The sequence below is a fragment of the Artemia franciscana genome, unplaced genomic scaffold (assembly GCF_032884065.1).
Source record: "Artemia franciscana unplaced genomic scaffold, ASM3288406v1 PGA_scaffold_200, whole genome shotgun sequence".
Classification (NCBI taxonomy): domain Eukaryota; kingdom Metazoa; phylum Arthropoda; class Branchiopoda; order Anostraca; family Artemiidae; genus Artemia; species Artemia franciscana.
Window position 1 is genome coordinate 76,377 of NW_027062644.1, and position 17,366 is coordinate 93,742.

The window sequence follows — 17,366 nt, forward strand, 5'->3', positions numbered from 1 at the left end:
ATATTCTACTACTATCGTCCAGAGTTCGAACACACTTCTAGTCACACTTGTGGATAGAACTAGAATTATGCATGACTACAGCACCAATAATGTGTATTGTTTGTATTTCTGCTGTTGGATGATCTTCAGCTTTAAAGGGTAAGACCAATCAGAGTGCAGGTCTAAGCAATATTTTGAAATTAGAAAGATGAAATAGTAGTTTATCCCCGAATGGTGTGGAAAGAGGTCATAAGGAAGGAATTAAAGGAAATTGCCACTTCATGAGAGGGAGTAAAAATTAAATCTTTGAATAGATTCAGCGTTGAAATGGCCATATTTTCACCATTTTAAGTCTATCAACAGACTTGGATCGTCCGCGGCTTCTTGTAAATAAAGTGTGTGAATAGATAAATTTAGTCGAAATTCGGGTATGAACTTTTATACATTACACATTATTTACAGTAGGATATCATCAAAGGAGTTTGAAATGCTCGCTAATGTTTAAGAGGTGGGTCCAAGGAGGGGGAGGGGGTTCGGAACCCCCGAAAGTGCTGGAACCCCAAACTGTTGTGCCACAGCCTGCACCCTGGTACCATTTATGAAGATTTTTAACACAGGGATATATAGTTATTGCTCAGTCCACAAACGTTTATGTTGTCTATTTCGGTGCTATTTACTACAGATATATTTGCCTTCCTTAATGTCTGGTTTCATCTGCATGTTTTCAGTTTTAAATTTAGTGCTCTGCTTAAAATTTTAATCTGTAAAATTAATACAAAATAATTGATTAATTAATTAAAATGAATTAATTAATTAATAATTATTTAATTAATTTAGTAATTTAAAATATTAATTAAAATTAAATTAATTTAATAGAAATTAATAAATTAATTCATTATTTGCAGGAGGATATTATCAAAGCTGTTCGAAATGCTTGCTACGTTTTGCCTCGAACAGTTGAGCTCCAGTGTTTGTCTTTTTTCGATCTTTATGGTGAACAAGTTATCGATCTTCTCATTAAGCAAATGGCACCCCAAGAAGTTTGCACAGCGTTGCACGTGTGCCTCCTTATAGGCGAAGATGGTAATACATATTTATATATATATATGTTTTTCTTTATTCCTCCGCTGTCGCCATAAGAAAGGAAACCCTGTATCCAAAGACTAGAAATTTTCAGGATTCTAGGAATACTATTTATCAAACAATTTCACTTTCAACGTTTCTTCACATTTAGGAACGCTAATTTTAACTGTATAAGTTTATTTGTGTCTTTGAAAAAGTATAAAGTATCAATATTTATAGAACGAAAAATGGATTTTGGGCCTTTTTATCTTAGTACTGCTCGGCGCTACAGATACATATCTAAAAGCCCTAATTCTCATCAAAGGAGTTGAAGTTCTTAATGTTCAAATTACTCAGGTGATAAGACACTCATCAATTTATAAATTCCACACAATGTTTATTTAATAAATACTGAGAACCCCAAAAACAGATCAGTTAACAATTGAGTAACACAGAAAATACTAACAGTGGAGGAGTTTTTTTTTCTGTGACATAACTGTTACGTCACAGGAAAAAAAATATTTTTTACTCTAAGTTTTACTCGTACTACGGCTCATGTGACTCTGGAAAGTTCAATCCCTCAGATAAGGCATGCTTCTGTCACTATTTTTTAGTATAAAATTTTTTTTATACTATTTAAACTATTATTTAAATATTATTTATTTTATACTATTAAACTATATTTTTTTAACTATTTTTTAGTTGAATTTTTTAAGTATAATCCAGCCATTCAAAAATATCCTCGGCGGCGGTTAGGTTTTCGCCCACTTTCCTAGATTTGGCTCCTTTTGTATAATTGATGAAATCTTAAAATCATACACTTTTCCAAAATGTTTCATTGAAATGCGGCGATAACCGCATCACCGTGTCACCAGTTCAACCTGGTGATGCGGCCATAAATGTGTGACTAGGTTCAAAAAAATTCAATTTTGTCCTAAAAACTTCATCACAATAGTTTACCAAAGTAAATTAGAAAGGTGAAAAAAGTCAAATTTTCACTTTACCTAGAACAGTTATCTAGCCAAATAAATATATTTGGTATCCTTAGAGTGACGAAGAAGCCCTACATACAATTTAAGATGTCTCCCTTTTTTCTTCCACTAATAGCTTAATTCCCCAATGTAGCTAATATATTGGGTTTGGACGAGTGCCAAGTGTGACAAAGTTTTTGCTAATTTCCACCATTCCTCTAGTAACCATAACTTCCTTAAAGGAACCTATGTGTGGTGACATGATGGCCTTTGATGATCAGCAAAAATATAATGTGTCTGAATAGGCTGTTTTTGCTTGTTTTTCATACAAATGACGTTTTTGCATGTGACATTTCCAATGAATGCAAGTTTTACAGTCGTTTTTGGATTATCTTCATTGCAGTTATGATCATGCTCCTTAAATTTGAATTAATTCTTCTCCTTAAAAAGTCCTTAAATTCTTTACGACCTAGCTTGGTAAATTGAGACCTGGTGTCACTGGATATTCGACTTTGGCACCTGGTTCGATGGTGTGACTCTGTAAGCTCATCCAGAGTTGACCCAGCTGTAAATAGGTGCCTGGAGAAATCTGGGGGAAACCATAGGAAGCATCAGATGATTTGTCCCCAACCACGCTTTGTACTCCTAGCCGAAGGCAGCAAATCAGGAGATTGATACCTACACAACGCAGATTATTGGCGTTGCTCAGGCCAATGGTCTGCAATTTTTTTTTCTTTTTTTTGTTAGCTTTGCAAATGATATAAACATATCATTTACAACTTTTCTATACAAATAATAAGAGCAATCACGACTTGTACCTTTCTACATGGTCTATAATTATAGTTATATCTATTTTTTATTTCTATATCTTATTTTTATTTTTTCTATCTATCCATTTTTTCTTGGTTTCTGATATCTTACTCTTTCATCAGACACATTAGAAGTCATTCCTGTGCTATTAAGGTGTTATAAATGACTGAATTTTTTCCTTAGAAAACTCTAAATTTGTGAGAAAAAACCATTTACATACTCTAATCCTGTTTCCTTCTCTGTGATTAATAGACGAGTTGTTCCTTATTTCTGAAACTCCTCATCGTCTCTTAACTGGTTGCTTTACAGCACAAACATAATCCCTTCTTCTAGTTAAATTTTTTCCCAAAAATTCATTATTCATTTGCTGGCGCCAATCTTTTGAAAAGGTTAAACTTCATCTACCCCTGCATTTTTCATTGCAAAGTGCACATGGAGCAGTGGCGTATTTTCGTCGTATTCCTGGGGGGGGGGGCTAAATTTGAAGCCAGTTTTCCAAATCAAGTGAAAAAGACAGTTAAAACTGAAAAATCAGCCATATAGTAACAAAAATGGGAACGATATAATAAAAAAAAAAACTGACCCGTTTCTGTGAATGCTTGAATCATGTAGGGTTATCTTAGTTTTGACAAGATTTTTGGAGAAACTAAATTTCACCTGGGGTGGGTGGGAGGCAAGCCGAGGTCTGAAAGACGCAGTCGCCCCCTCTGACACATGGTAAGTTACGCACCTGACGTGGAGGAGGGTGGTTTTCTCATAACTTCTTGGCTCTGATAAGATTCTTTTTCTTGATGTGTTGCACTTTTCTTTTTTATAATTCTTTCGTCCTCTTCTTTGTTATATCTTCTTTGTCTGTTCTTTTGTCTTCCTTCAATATTAATATCGTTGGTTTGTGTTAGTATATTTGAGTTTTTGGTTTATTAATAGTTTTCAGTTTGAAAAGGCCCTAACTCCCAATAGGTTTCCTTTACTTGATTATTAAAGGCCCTAAGTACAAAACACTATTGGATTTAAGGTGTTTTTAACTAATTAATTGGTATCTGGGGCCTTTTGAATCGAAAATTATCTCAAAACGGAGTTAGGGCCTATATAAATTATGCTGTTGCCTGCTTATTTGTGGGAGTTGGGCTTTATATTATAAGAGAGAGGTGTGCTTTGCAGCATAGATACATAATCTATAAATAAATATAAAAAAACTCAAATTGAGAAAAAAAATTGGAACTCGGGCCTTTTAATTTATGGGGCCATAAATGTGTGACTAGGTTCAAAAAAATTTGCCTAGAACACATGTCTAGCCAAAGGGAAGTATGTTTGGTATCCTTAGAGTGACGGAAAGGGACTACACACAATTTAAGATGTCTTCCCTTTTCCTTCCATTAATAGCTTAATTCCCCAATGTAGCTAATGTTTTGGCCGAGTGCCAAGTGCGACAGCAGATGAACGATGTTAAGTTCATAAATACTGTGTATTAGAATAATTCCTAAAGTAGTATTGGGAAGTATTTAAGATTATTGAGAATTAAATAAAATATTTAGAGAATGCTTGAATCATTTTTACATTATTTAAAAATTATCTTTTAAAAATTATTTTGGTAACTTGCCTCCTTGTAATTTTCAGGTACTATAAGGTTTAATCATGATTGATTTCCCAGGATTAGGAACGTGTGTAATTTTATTCTGAGCTTAGGATTACCTTTGTTTTTGTTTTTAGATGAGACAATTCACATTGTCTTGGCTAAAACTGAAGGGCACATTGAATTATTAAATAAAAAATAACTATTGCAGTAAAGGATTCATTATTTGCATATGAAATAATAATTTTAAGTTTTTTCTGGCTTTTACTTTTTAAGATAAGACCTTGCAAATCGTCTTGGCCAAAACCTAAGAACACATAATAAACAAATATTAAAATTGTTACAGTAAAATAGTAATTATTAGCATCAATAAGTCAAATCGTCTTGGACAAAACCGAAGAACACATAATAAACAAATATTAAAATGTTACAGTAAAACAGTAATTATTAGCACAAAAAGTCATTTAAAAAAGGTTATTAATTTTAACTTTTAAACCAACAGGGCTTACGATCCGTAGGGTTGAGCACATTCGAAAAACCATGAGCAAATTATTTGAAAAATTATTGAAAGTAATGGGAAGAATTGTCAAAAAGACTTCATAGGAGGGACAAAGTCCGGAGGGATTTTGGGAAGGAATCTGTAAGTCCGATTTTGTGTCCATTTCTGATTAAGCTTTGCTATTTTAGATAAGTCCTTTCATATGAATCGTTGCGAAATCTGTGAAATCGCCGTTCAGTACTTTGACACTTTGCTTGAGGATGACAGTGTGGAGGAGAATATTGATCAAATCCTGGAAAAAGTGTGTCGAATTATTCCAGCAAAGAACCGACCACAGGTAAGTCTTCTTTTATAAATTCATTCTTAAGTACTTGGTTTTATTACTTAATAATATACTTAAAGTATCATGAAGAACAATATCAATTCTTGAGTAATATTTATATACGTAAGTTAAGTATTTTCTTTGGATTAAATAGAAATTGCTACAGATAGCGTTAGAGCTCCGGAAAAAAAGGGGAAATTGGTAGTGATTCTAAAAAATTCTAATTAAATCCGTCTATAAAAGAAATGATAAAAATGAGCTTGGTAATTATAGTGGCATTAGCTTGTTTTCTGTTTGGAGCAAATTACTTAGTATAGTGATAATTTTTAGACTTATTAATGCTGTAGAAAATGTCTTAAGAGTAGAACAGTGCAGATCTAGGAAGGGTAGATGATATGTCCATCAAATTTTCACTCCTAGACTAATAATTGAGAAGTGCATGAATTATCAAACATCTTTGGTCCTCATTTTCATAGATTATCTATAAATCCTGTTGATAGAAGAACTTTAGAGAAGGTCCTATCCTTGTATGGTATGCCAGATGAATACAATAAAGCGATTAGTGCCATATATAAGTTCAACATTGCTGTCTTTAAGGTAGGAAATGAGGTTAGCAGCTGGTTTCATAGTAATTCAGAAGTTGACCAGGGTTGCGTCCTATCCCCGTGTATATGAATCATTTTGATGGACTTTGTCCTAAGGAGCTCAGAAAAGGTAATGGGAGAACACGGAATCAATTGGAAAAGTAAAACTCTCCTAGACTTCGGTATAACCATCCTTGATGAAAATGTTGGGAAAATGAATGAATTTTCAGAGGTATTGCAAGTTCAGAGTGCAAGCATAGGTTTGAAAATTAATTTTAAGAAGACTAAGTTGCTAAACTCAGGAATAAGTGAAGGTGAGAGGTGATGTTGGATAGCATGAAGATGGATCAAGTGGACGATTTTAGCTTGATAGTATTATTAGTAAAGACGTTGCGTGCTGGGAAGATGTTAAAGGTAGAATAACGAAGGCCCAGGTGGCCCAGTTGAAGAAAACATTGGATGAATGTGGAGGTAATTTTGCGAACTAAGATTATAATATTGGAAGCTACAATGATGACAGTGGTCTAGTATGGTTCTGATGCATGGGTGCTCCGAAAAACGGAGGAGAATTTGCCAGAAATTTTCTATGGATTGTTTTGAGTACCCGACTAACTGACCGTATTTCAAACAGTAGGCTGTACGAAAAGTGTGGTTCAATCCCGCTTTCTTTTGCTTTAATAAGAGTTAGGTTGAGATGGATAGGATACGTTCTGCTGATAAAATGATAACAGTTTGCCAAAGAATTCGTCCCTGAATGTGGTGGGAGGATATTATAAGGAAAGGTTTAAGGGAAATAGGAATTTCTGGGGAGGATATAAAGAGGGAGTCTTTGTACGCATTGAAATGGAAGATGGGTGTGTGTAGCTGGCCTCGGGCGGCTTCGTCCTGCTTCGAGTTGTCAGTAGTAGTAGTATTATTTGGTGTGACTTTCTGATTTATTATTTGCTCGTTTTATTTATTTTGTTTCATTTGTTTACCTTTGGGAAGAAAAAGCAAAATTATTTTCCGTAATATTTTAGAAGTAGAAAGCATTATAACGTACATAATTCAGTTCTGTCCTCTTGTTAATATACGTTAAATTGTACGTTACAAATTTTGCTCGTGTCTTAAATATTAACAACAGAAGGTTGTTTTTATTCTAAATACATCTTTCCTTACCTCTAGGGGGAGGGAGGGGTGTACTGCTCATGTAAATCTTAAGAATAAATCTGTTTCTTTTTCAGCCTAAAATCCAAATGACATACTTCCTTTCTAATTCAACCGCATAATTTTAAAATGCTCTTAATTGGCAAAAAAAGGGATGACTTTGTATTATTTGTTAGATGAACTCACTATAATACTACTTTCTGGCGATTTCTTGAGATGCCCTTTTTAGGCTTAGTAAGATCTAAGTCTTATTAAAGCATTCTACTGCCACAGGGATGAATAAGCCAGTTAATTATCTTTCTTTTTTAGTGCCAAGCTGTTATTGATACATATGGTCCGTATATTGCCAGTTTGATTGGTCAATTGGCTAGTGCGCATGAAGTGTGTGAAGCCATTGACCTATGCCAGAAGCCAGGACTTGTTCACATGTACGGTGGTGAGCAGTGCAAACTTGGAGCACCGTACTGGTGTATCTCCGAGCAGCACGCAAAGGCTTGCGGGGTAGGTTTAATCTTCACTTTTTTATTTGTTAAAGCATTTATTTAGCTTTTCCAATAATTTTTGTCCTCTCGGGATAAATATTTGAAAAGAAAATAATAAATATAGATATCACCTTTATAGTCAAAAGTTTAGTCTTAGATACAGTATACAAGTTTCATAAAAAAAAAAAAAATTCTTTATCAGGGTTCCTTTTTTTAAACAGGTACGTCTATGTGCCCAAAGACCCATGTTCCTTAAGACCCATGGTTAGAACCAAAAAATCCTTTAAGTTCGCCCAGAAGTGTCTTCTAGGGATTGAGGACGTGAACCTATAGTCTCCGCAATTAATTCTGGGGAAAGGATATAGGAAGGGTACATTTGAAGTCTTGAATATTTTATTACTACAAAGGGAAATCGAACCTTTGCACAAAGTAGCAGGTTGGTGTCAGGAGCGGATTCAAGGGGGGCTCTCTGGGGCACGTGCCTGCCTCAGAAGGTTGAAAGTTGCATTAATTACAGCAGTGGATGGGCGAAAAGCGCTGATGGAGGAGCTAAATTTTATCAATGTCCACCTTCCTCCAACATTAATTCTGTATCCACCCCCGGGCGGCATAATCAAATTAGACTCAATCAGGGCTTCGACTCTGACTACTAACGCATGACAGACGTCTGAGAATCAGGGCCGTTTCTTAAAAAACTTTCAGGAAACAAGATGTGTGAGCTCAGCGTATATGTTGAGCTAGAAAATAACAACTAAAATTGGGCATATATTTCTGGGAATCACGCCTTAGATATAAAAAGCCACTGATTCCATCACAAAAGACGAACCTGTGTGCGTCGCTGGTGCCGCTAAGACAATGATTGAATGACTGAATGACACTTAATTAAGAAACGAACTTTCACAACATCAAACTGCCGAATTTATCGTTTTCTGTCAGGTACAGTATATATATATATATATATATATATATATATGTATATATATATATATATATATATATATATATATATATATATATATATATATATATATATATATATATATATATATATATATATATATATATATATATATATATATATATCATACCGTCATAAATATTTTCGGTACATCATGTTTTTTGTCAGGTACATCAACATATATTATAAAAACCTTATCACTAAAAACATACAACGATATTCTCGACCGGCATGTCATTTAAAGCCGCTAACAAACAAACTGGCACATAATAGGATAAGAGTTCATTTATTTAGGATTTCAACAAATACCGGCACAAAGCTCTTTCTGTAACGCTCCGTTCTTGCACTAATAGGATTTACAATCGAATTTGTTTTGTGTTTTTGATTGAGGTAAACAGGGCTTTGGTGGGCAATAAGGGACTGGGAGCAGATATTGAAAACGCGGGTCAAACGCAGATTATTCCTGAAATTAGTGCAGAGTAATACGTCGGGCTGCCAAAGCTGGGAGGCGGAATTCCTTGAGGAGGAGAATGTAAGGCACTTTATCCTGACCGTAAATAATTCTCAGGGCTCTCTTCTGGATAATTTCTAGCCTATCCGACTGATCCATCATAAGGCCAAAATACCGGGCAAGCATACTCAAAAAGTGGAATGATAAATGATACGTAAAGTCGGAGGATATTTGCTTTTGGACATGAAAATTTAGCAAATAGCTTAAGAAGAGACGAACAAACGTGGGCCTCCCTTTTTAAGTCGCTCATTAGTGTGACCCCTAAGAGTTTAGTTTTTGTTGTAATTATTTCATTAGGTATTTCAGTCGTAAACGATGGCTTTGATTTCAGAAAACTAAGGGTCACAATATTAGATCTGTGAGAATTCACTTTCATTTTTAACTGAGCTGCTTCACTTGCAGTCTTCGAGAATTTCCATTGCACTGCTCTTAATATTTCTCCTGCACCAGCACTATAATATTTCTACCACAAATACTACCTTACAAAAAAGGCGGGGTGAAAGAATGTCATGCGCGTACCGAACCACCTCCTTCTCAGAAGCTTTCTATCCTTGTGCTACTGTTTGTCGAGGCGGTAAGACCAAGTCGTAAGCGCAAAGCTTGCTCTGTATACCTCAGCATGTGTAAGAATTAGTACTATAAAAATAGGTTTGTTGGGCATGGTACGTCCGTTTCGATAAGTCTTCCAAAGGGATTATCTTTATCAGTATCAGATCAGAGAATTAGAGCCGTTTTCAAGTTTCTTCAGAAATTTTCAGGTAGAACAAGTTGTTTAAACTCAGCAGTGAAGGTGACCTAAAAACAGTAAGCTAAAATTAAATATATATTTCTGAGAAATATACTGGACGTATAAAAAACCTTAAAATAGTCCTATAAACAGAAAAAGAAAACAAGCAAATTACTATTTGCCATTTGTTATTCAAATATTGTTCTTTGGGTTTGATAAACACAAAGTAATTCCCATTCTTCTGTGCCCAGAACAGGGGTTGTTTGGTCTAAAGCTTCAGCAAAACTTCTGAATAATTCGGTCAGAACATTAAAACGAAGCATAGATTTTCTATTGTAAAACATAACACACGTTTTTAAATGCTGCATGTCCTAAATTTTTTACGACTTATTTTAAATTCTTGTTTAATTTTCTTTTAGGAAATATACTATTGTAAATTTTTTCAATCCATTGTTTTTGTTGTTTTTTTACTCTGTTTTTTAAGTTTTGTAAAAAACAAAACCCATTCAAATTTTCATTTTCTTTTATGGATTACGACTAGGGGAGACCGGCCCACATTCGCCACTTTTTCGTTCTTTATTTATTGTAAACACAGTTTTCGACTTAAAATAATTCTGAAAATCCTGGAATATAGGCTTATCTATGGGGTATATAGGAAAAAATCCCCAGCAGTCAATCTTTTTCGATGCAGCAAAAAAAACAGCCACAGTGAGATTCTCCAAAGATGGCTAACCTGGGCCAACCTGGTTCACGTTCGCCACACATTAGCCCACGTTCGCCACCATCTTACATCACGGTTATTAAATCATCTATTGCTGTAAATGTAGTGCTAGAATAGGTGTTTATGTATGGTTATTTCAGATATTTATTTGTCACGCAGCTACAAAAGGAATTAGGTATAGGATAATTCACTTAACTCATCTAGTATACTGAAAGGTCCACACCAAACTTCAGCCGTTCAGCAAGTCTTGAACTTCCACCTGATATTGAGGGTTCTCCTAATCTTGTTACAACCTCGGACTTCAAGACGCACGATTCCTCTTCAGTCAGCACGAACTTGCTCATTTCTACACACTTCAAGAATTTAACCCCAAGCTCATTTGGATATTCCTTTAAAACTTTCGCAGCATAGAAATGCTTGCCACTCTTTTTACCTGCAAGACCAACTAAGATAAAGTCGCCCACTTCTATTGGTCTGCTTTCCAAATCCACTTCATCTTCTCCTAGATTCAGACTGTTGTCGCTATCACAAACACCAAAAACAAGAAGAACAATAGGGAATTTTTTAAGACAGTGGGCAACAAATTATAATTTGTTTCCTATTATCGTAATCGTAAATAACGACGTGGTCTTCGTCGTTATTTACGTTGTCGCTATCATCATCAAACTCCATCTCAACATGATCGGATTCACTCTCACTCTCAAGAAATAGATGCTTGCTTGCTTGCTTCTTGTAATTTGGCTTTCTTTGCATTCTCCTTTCCCTGGCCCTTTTTCTGTTCTTTCTTCTTCTTCCTGGTGGCTTTCAGTTCTTATTCCTGGCGGATTCTTTCCTTTACTGGGGTATCAGTCAAGATTTTGGTAGATTTTTTTTTCACATTTTCCCGAGAACTAAGGGAGAGAACTCCAGGCTGAATTATATGAGAATATCTCTTGTTTGTCTATATATATATATATATATATATATATATATATATATATATATATATATATATATATATATATATATATATATATATATACATATATATATACATATATATATACATATATATATATATATATATATATATATATATATATATATGTATATATATGTGTATATATATATATATATATATATATATATATATATATATATATATATATATATATATATATATATATATGTTTGTGTGTGTACAATTTTCAGACATTCAGCAGCATTATTTTTATAAGCCATCATCTAACTACCCTTTCCCATGACATTGTGATGATTTTCTCCAGCATTATTTTTATAAGCCATCATCTAACTACACTTTCCCTTGACATTGTGATGATTTTCTCCTAATGTGATATATAAACAGTTTAATCTAGGTTGAATTTTGGCTTTGTATCCCATAGAGGAAGCAAGAGAAAGAAGCAATGAATCTCTGGTTTGAACAAAAATAGGTAAATGATTGAGAAGAAACGCTATTTACATATCGCGTTTTTACATATTTAAGGAATCTCCTTGGAGCATGAATCACGTCTGGTTTTGCAAACAGATAAGTTTGAGCATAATTCTGGCGGTTAGTGTTTCTCTAATCATCAGTGCAGCACTAGTAACAGCTTAGTAAAGAGTGAAACATGACTTATTTTCAACGTAAACTTAAAATGTATGCTGTAAGAACCGTATTGTGAGAAATATTTCCGAATGAATGCTGATACAAAATAATAGCTATTATTTGATTTAAAAGAGCAATAAATTGTCGTTATTGAGACAAATTTTTGAGACTTTCAAATGAAGCCAGAACCACCTCAAAAATTATGTCAAATCGAAATAAACCACCATTGAAATCGAAATTCTTGAAAATCCTCGTTTGAGGACTTACAGTCCCACACATTGAACCAAAAGGAAAAGCATAACTTGGAACGATCAGTTTTTTTTTCATGATTGGTACTTCCGCCACAACCACCATAGCAGCCAAAAATATAAAACATGTTTGGGAAAAAAGCTGCCAAGGGAGGAGGAATCGTCATCTGAAGCTGGCTCAGGAATATCAACTATTGTGTTTTTTTTTATCGTACCGACTGTTGGTCACAAAGTATAAGAAGAAAGGTCATTCGAACAAAAATCACAACATTTACTTCCCGATTAGGTAAAAAAAAGAAGATAGGCTTATTCGGTTTATTGCGAGAATTCGACCGTCCAGGTTCGCCAGGCCCTGGTTCGCCATTCCTAGGAGTGGCGAACGTGGGCTTTTTCCCTCTTTTGAGAAAAAAAAAGTGCTGATCAGTTATTACCATAGATAGCGTCAAATATGCACTAATCATTGTTGCTAACTTGCAGATCATCACGTTGAGATAATGAGTCCTCTCATACCTTTATGTTAAGCATTGACTTTTTCCATTTTCCAGCTGGACAAAATCTAGTTTTAAAGCACCAAAAAACATAGAATTTACAAAACGTGTTTTAACATGCTTCTTAATCTACTTATACTTTCGCTACTAGATGGCAGTTCAAACGCTAGATTATGGGATCCTCTCCGTGGATGGATTGCAAGTAAAATGCAAATGGCGAACCTGGGCTGATCTCCCCTACTGCAACAGCTCTGTGTTGAAAGCATTTGTTTCTTATTTTTGTACAGTTTTCTTGTTTACTTGCTTTGTTATTTTAGTTTTATTGAAACAAAGCAATTCATGCATTTTTTATTTTAGGAATTAGACTACTCCAAGAATTTAGTGTAGAAACTTTTTTTTTAATATTTGTTTTTACTTTTTTTTTTAAACAAAACCAATTTGCATTGTCTTTTAAGAATTAGACTACTGCTAGAAATCTGTGTAGAACGATTTTTTTTTCTCTCTTTTACTTGCTCTATCATTTTATTTTAGGAATCAGGCTACTGCAAGAATTTAGTGTAGAGAGATTTGTTTCTATTTTTACTTTCGTTTAATTTAGTGTGGATAGGTTTTTTTAATCTTTGTTTTTACTTTTGTTTTAATGATACAAAACCGATTTGTATTTTCTTTTCTTTTAGGAATTAGACCACTGCAAGAAATCTGTGTACAGATTTTTTTTTCTGTACAATAGTTTTTTTTTACTTGCTTTGCTATTCTTATTTTATCGAAACAAAGCAATTTATATATATTTTTTTTAATTTAGGAATTTACTACTACAAGAATTTAGTGTGGATAGGTTTTTTTTTAATCTTTGTTTTTACTTTTGTTTTAATGATACAAAACCGATTTGTATTATCTTTTCTTCTAGGAATTAGACCACTGCAAGAAATCTGTGTACAGATTTTTTTTCTGTACAATATTTTTTTTTACTTGCTTTGCTATTCTTATTTTATTGAAACAAAGCAATTTATATACATTTTTTTTAAATTTAGGAATTATACTACTACAAGAATTTAGTGTGGATAGTTTTTTGTTTTAATCTTTGTTTTTACTTTTGTTTTAATGATACAATACTGATTTGCATTTTCTTTTAGGAATTACACTACTGCAAGAAATCTGTGTGGAAGAATTAATTTGCCTTAGAAATAGTATTAGCTCACGTGATAGCGCTTTACCTATCATTCAAATTTGCAGTGATTTACGTATTATATAGACACATGGGCTTGTAGCTTCTTAGTATTTTGTGTTGCCTTTTATTTTTGTTATATATACTCCGGATTTATAATAAATAAAATGTCTTAAAAAATTTTGCACTATTAATATGTTTGAAAAAAACTGATTGAGCTCATAAAAAAAAAAGTTTTTGCTTTCCTCTGCAGGTTTTTTTTCAGCGTGGCATTTTAGGATTTCACTCAAAATTTTCCTAAATTTTCCTCTTTTTGATTTGTTTAGAGTAAGCATTATAAGTTTTCTACACCCCCCCCCCTCCAGTATAAGCCCATCAATCCTCTTGTTTCCCAAAGTACCAAAAATACTTTTAATAATTCATAAAATCATTAATCTAGTAAAAGCTGCTAAAAAAAAGTTGATGAGTACTTTCCAGCGTTAACAAAAAGTTAATAATATTTAACTTTCATTCCGGTTGAAATTTAATTAATTGCTAAAACAAAAGACCAAAATTGACTTAGCATTAAACTTTTTATGAAATTTGTGCGAAAATGGTTAGCTGACATTTTAGTCTTTTAATTTTTGCAGAAACGGTAAAAATGGAGGCAAATGACCAAATTTTTTGAAATAATTAGTATTAAGGTAATAACACTCATATTGTACTCATTATTTATTGAAATTACTCATGTTTTAATCACCATTAAATGCTAAGGTATTAGTTAATAAACGCTGGAATGTTCGCAGTTAATTCGTATTATATTTGAAGTAAATATAAATTAAATTAAAATTTCCATATGAACATACTAAAAATTTTTGTTTAAAACGCCAGTAAGACATACCTAGTTTCTGGATAAACTGGTTTTAGTAACGATGATCGTTTATCAGATTTTTGTGAATTTTTTTCCCTTTCCATTTCAAATTTTTGTTTTTTTTCGATACATTCTGAGGATAGTATACAGTCCCATAAATGGGAGTTGGGACTGTAACTTGTTTCTCCTCATCTTTTTGAAGTAAGGACGTATCCAGGATTTTGGTGGGGGGGGGGGGGGCTCACAATTTTTCTTTTTTTTTAGGAAACGTTATCTTTTTGGCGACTAGGTCAAAAATTTTAGGGGAAGAGGTCTAAAACCGGTACCATCCCCCCCCTCTGGATGCGGCTTCGATTTGAAGCATCTTTCAGGGTTTTTTTCTTTTCTTTTTTTAAAGTATCATCTTGTCATCTGTTCTGTGACTTCCTTGACAATGGCTTCATTATGTTGTTGCAGTTCAATCTTTTCTTTGAAAATTAAAATTAATTATTAAGAATTTTGTAATGCTGCTAAGTTTTATTAATTTTCTACAAAGTTTTGGCTTCTCTTTACAAAAATTAAAAGCCTTCGGTTTTCCAAACAGGGAGATTTGGCTGATGGAATTAGATCCATCAAGGCCCAGTATGGGCAATAGCTTAGAATTCGCCCTGGCCAAATATGGGCGAAACTGCACTCGATAAGAATTTCATGCTTTTTAGGATCAATTTAAGATTTTGGTCCTTTTGGTCGTTAAACTTCCCTTTTTTGCCTCATTTCGAATGAGCTTAATAAGCCCCCCCCCCCCCCTGTTCCTGAGATATCCATATGGGCTTGTTCTTTCTTATTTTCTTCGTGGAATTCTCACTTTTTTATATCTTTTTTTTTACCAAAAATTCTTGTTTTTAAAAGCGAGTCCTCTGATTTCTGAAGCACCAGGAATTCAACTGATGATACACTTAGTAATTCATAGCTGCTAAATTCAATCTGATTAAATTTTATTTCACGTGTTTGATGGAATTGCCAACTTCAAAAGAATATGTAACTGGTTTTCTGCCATCTATATCAAAACTTCATTTTTCCTTGCGAACTTCATTGAAAACTTCATTTTTAGCAACTATACTTCCACAACTAACCTTTAACAAATTACTTTAATTACTTTAGATTTAAAAATTACAAATTACTTTAGATTTAAAACCATAGAACGAACCCCATGATACAAATTTTGGACTTAAAGAATTTAGGCCTACCAATGCAAGTTTTTCCATCTATTTTCATGTTTTGGATTGAATACTTTCAATTTAATCATTCCCAATTATTGGTGTAGCTACAATTAGTAGGGGAGAGTGATTGGGTATAGGCCTATTGAGGGACTTGTTTATTAGTTCTATCAAGGCTGTACAATCGGAAACTTTATGTGCCATGTTCAGACATGGTATGAACACACGAGACTCTAAGCAGGCGAGCTTACTACAGAAGCATCTCAGTTGTCCAATTGTCTTCAAAGTCTTGTGTACATGGTCAGTCATAAATCTTTGTAATTATCTTATCTTCTTTCATGTGTTCTATGTCAGCATTATGCTTAGTTCACTCTATAAAATTTTTATTTGCGTTAGCCGTTTCTTTTTCTTATAAATTCTAATTTTGTCGCGAGAGGGCTCATTTTAAAGGGAATAAAAAGTTCTAGTGCCCTTTTTAAGTGACCAAAAAAATCGGAGGGCAACTAGACCCTCCTCCCACCCTATTTTTTTCTCTAAGTCACCAGATCAAAATTTTGAGATAGCTATTTTGTTCAACATAGTCAAAAAATCTAACAACTATGTCTTTGAGGACGAATTATCCCCCACAGTCCCCGGAGGAAGGGCTGCAATTTATGAACTTAGTCCATTATTTACATATAGTATTGGTTATGGGGAAGTATATTGACATTTTTAGGAGGGATTTCTTCTGGTGATGGGGGGTTGGGGGGAGTTGGTTACATTACAGGATCTTTCCATGGAGGAGCTTATCATGGGGAAAGGAAATTTCCATGAAGGGGGTGCTGGATTTTCCAGCGTTATTTAAAAAAACAATGAGAAATTAAATAAAAAGCAAGTTTTTTAACTTAAAAAAAGAAGCAACACTAAAACTTAAAATAAACAGAAACTATCATGTATATGAAGGGGTTCGTCCCCTCTTCAATACCTTGCTCTTTAGGCCAAAGTATTTTTAGTAATTTCAAATAGCCATTTATACTAATTAAACGGCCTTTGTGATTCAGGAGTCATTCTTAAAGAATTGGAATAAAATTCAAACTATAGTGTAAAGAGCGATATGTTGACGAGGGGATGAACCTTCTTATACACGTAATAAAAATATACGAATATACAAGTTTGTTACGTGAGTAAATTTGTAAGTTACGTACATTTATTACCTCCCCCACCCCTTTTTTCTCAAAATCTTCCGATCAAAACTTTTAGAAAGCCGTTTAGCCAAAAAATCAAATTAATATGCAGATTTCGCTTTAATTATTCATTTGTGGTGAGCCAAAATCAAAATTAATTCAAAAATGTTTAGGAAATTAAATAAAGAAAAAAAAAATTTTAACCTGAAGGCAAAGAGCAACACTAAAGATAAAGTGAACAGAAACTATTAGGTATATGAGGAGGTTTGTCCCCTCATCAATACCTCGTTCTTTACGCCAAAGTATTCAAAAAACGTTCAGAAATT

At 33.6% G+C, this 17,366-nt stretch overlaps 1 protein-coding gene across 1 annotated transcript; it reads left to right on the plus strand.

The window, feature by feature from the left end:
• The first annotated feature begins 863 nt into the window (after nucleotides 1-863).
• LOC136041404 (saposin-C-like) lies at nucleotides 864-14,014 on the plus strand. Its single transcript, XM_065726056.1, has 4 exons — nucleotides 864-1,062; nucleotides 5,083-5,231; nucleotides 7,256-7,447; nucleotides 13,800-14,014. Exons 1-4 carry the CDS (start codon nucleotides 1,005-1,007, stop codon nucleotides 13,836-13,838), a joined length of 438 nt encoding a protein of 145 aa, XP_065582128.1. The 5' UTR covers nucleotides 864-1,004; the 3' UTR covers nucleotides 13,839-14,014.
• Nucleotides 14,015-17,366: the final 3,352 nt, after the last annotated feature.

Bases quoted from the DNA above. Each gene is read 5' to 3' on its own strand.
- LOC136041404 (XM_065726056.1), top strand. From the start codon at position 1,005: ATGGCACCCCAAGAAGTTTGCACAGCGTTGCACGTGTGCCTCCTTATA. The intron at 5,232-7,255 runs GTAAGTCTTCTT...TTTCTTTTTTAG, and splicing joins CAGCAAAGAACCGACCACAG to TGCCAAGCTGTTATTGATAC. The intron at 7,448-13,799 runs GTAGGTTTAATC...ATTTTCTTTTAG, and splicing joins AGCACGCAAAGGCTTGCGGG to GAATTACACTACTGCAAGAA.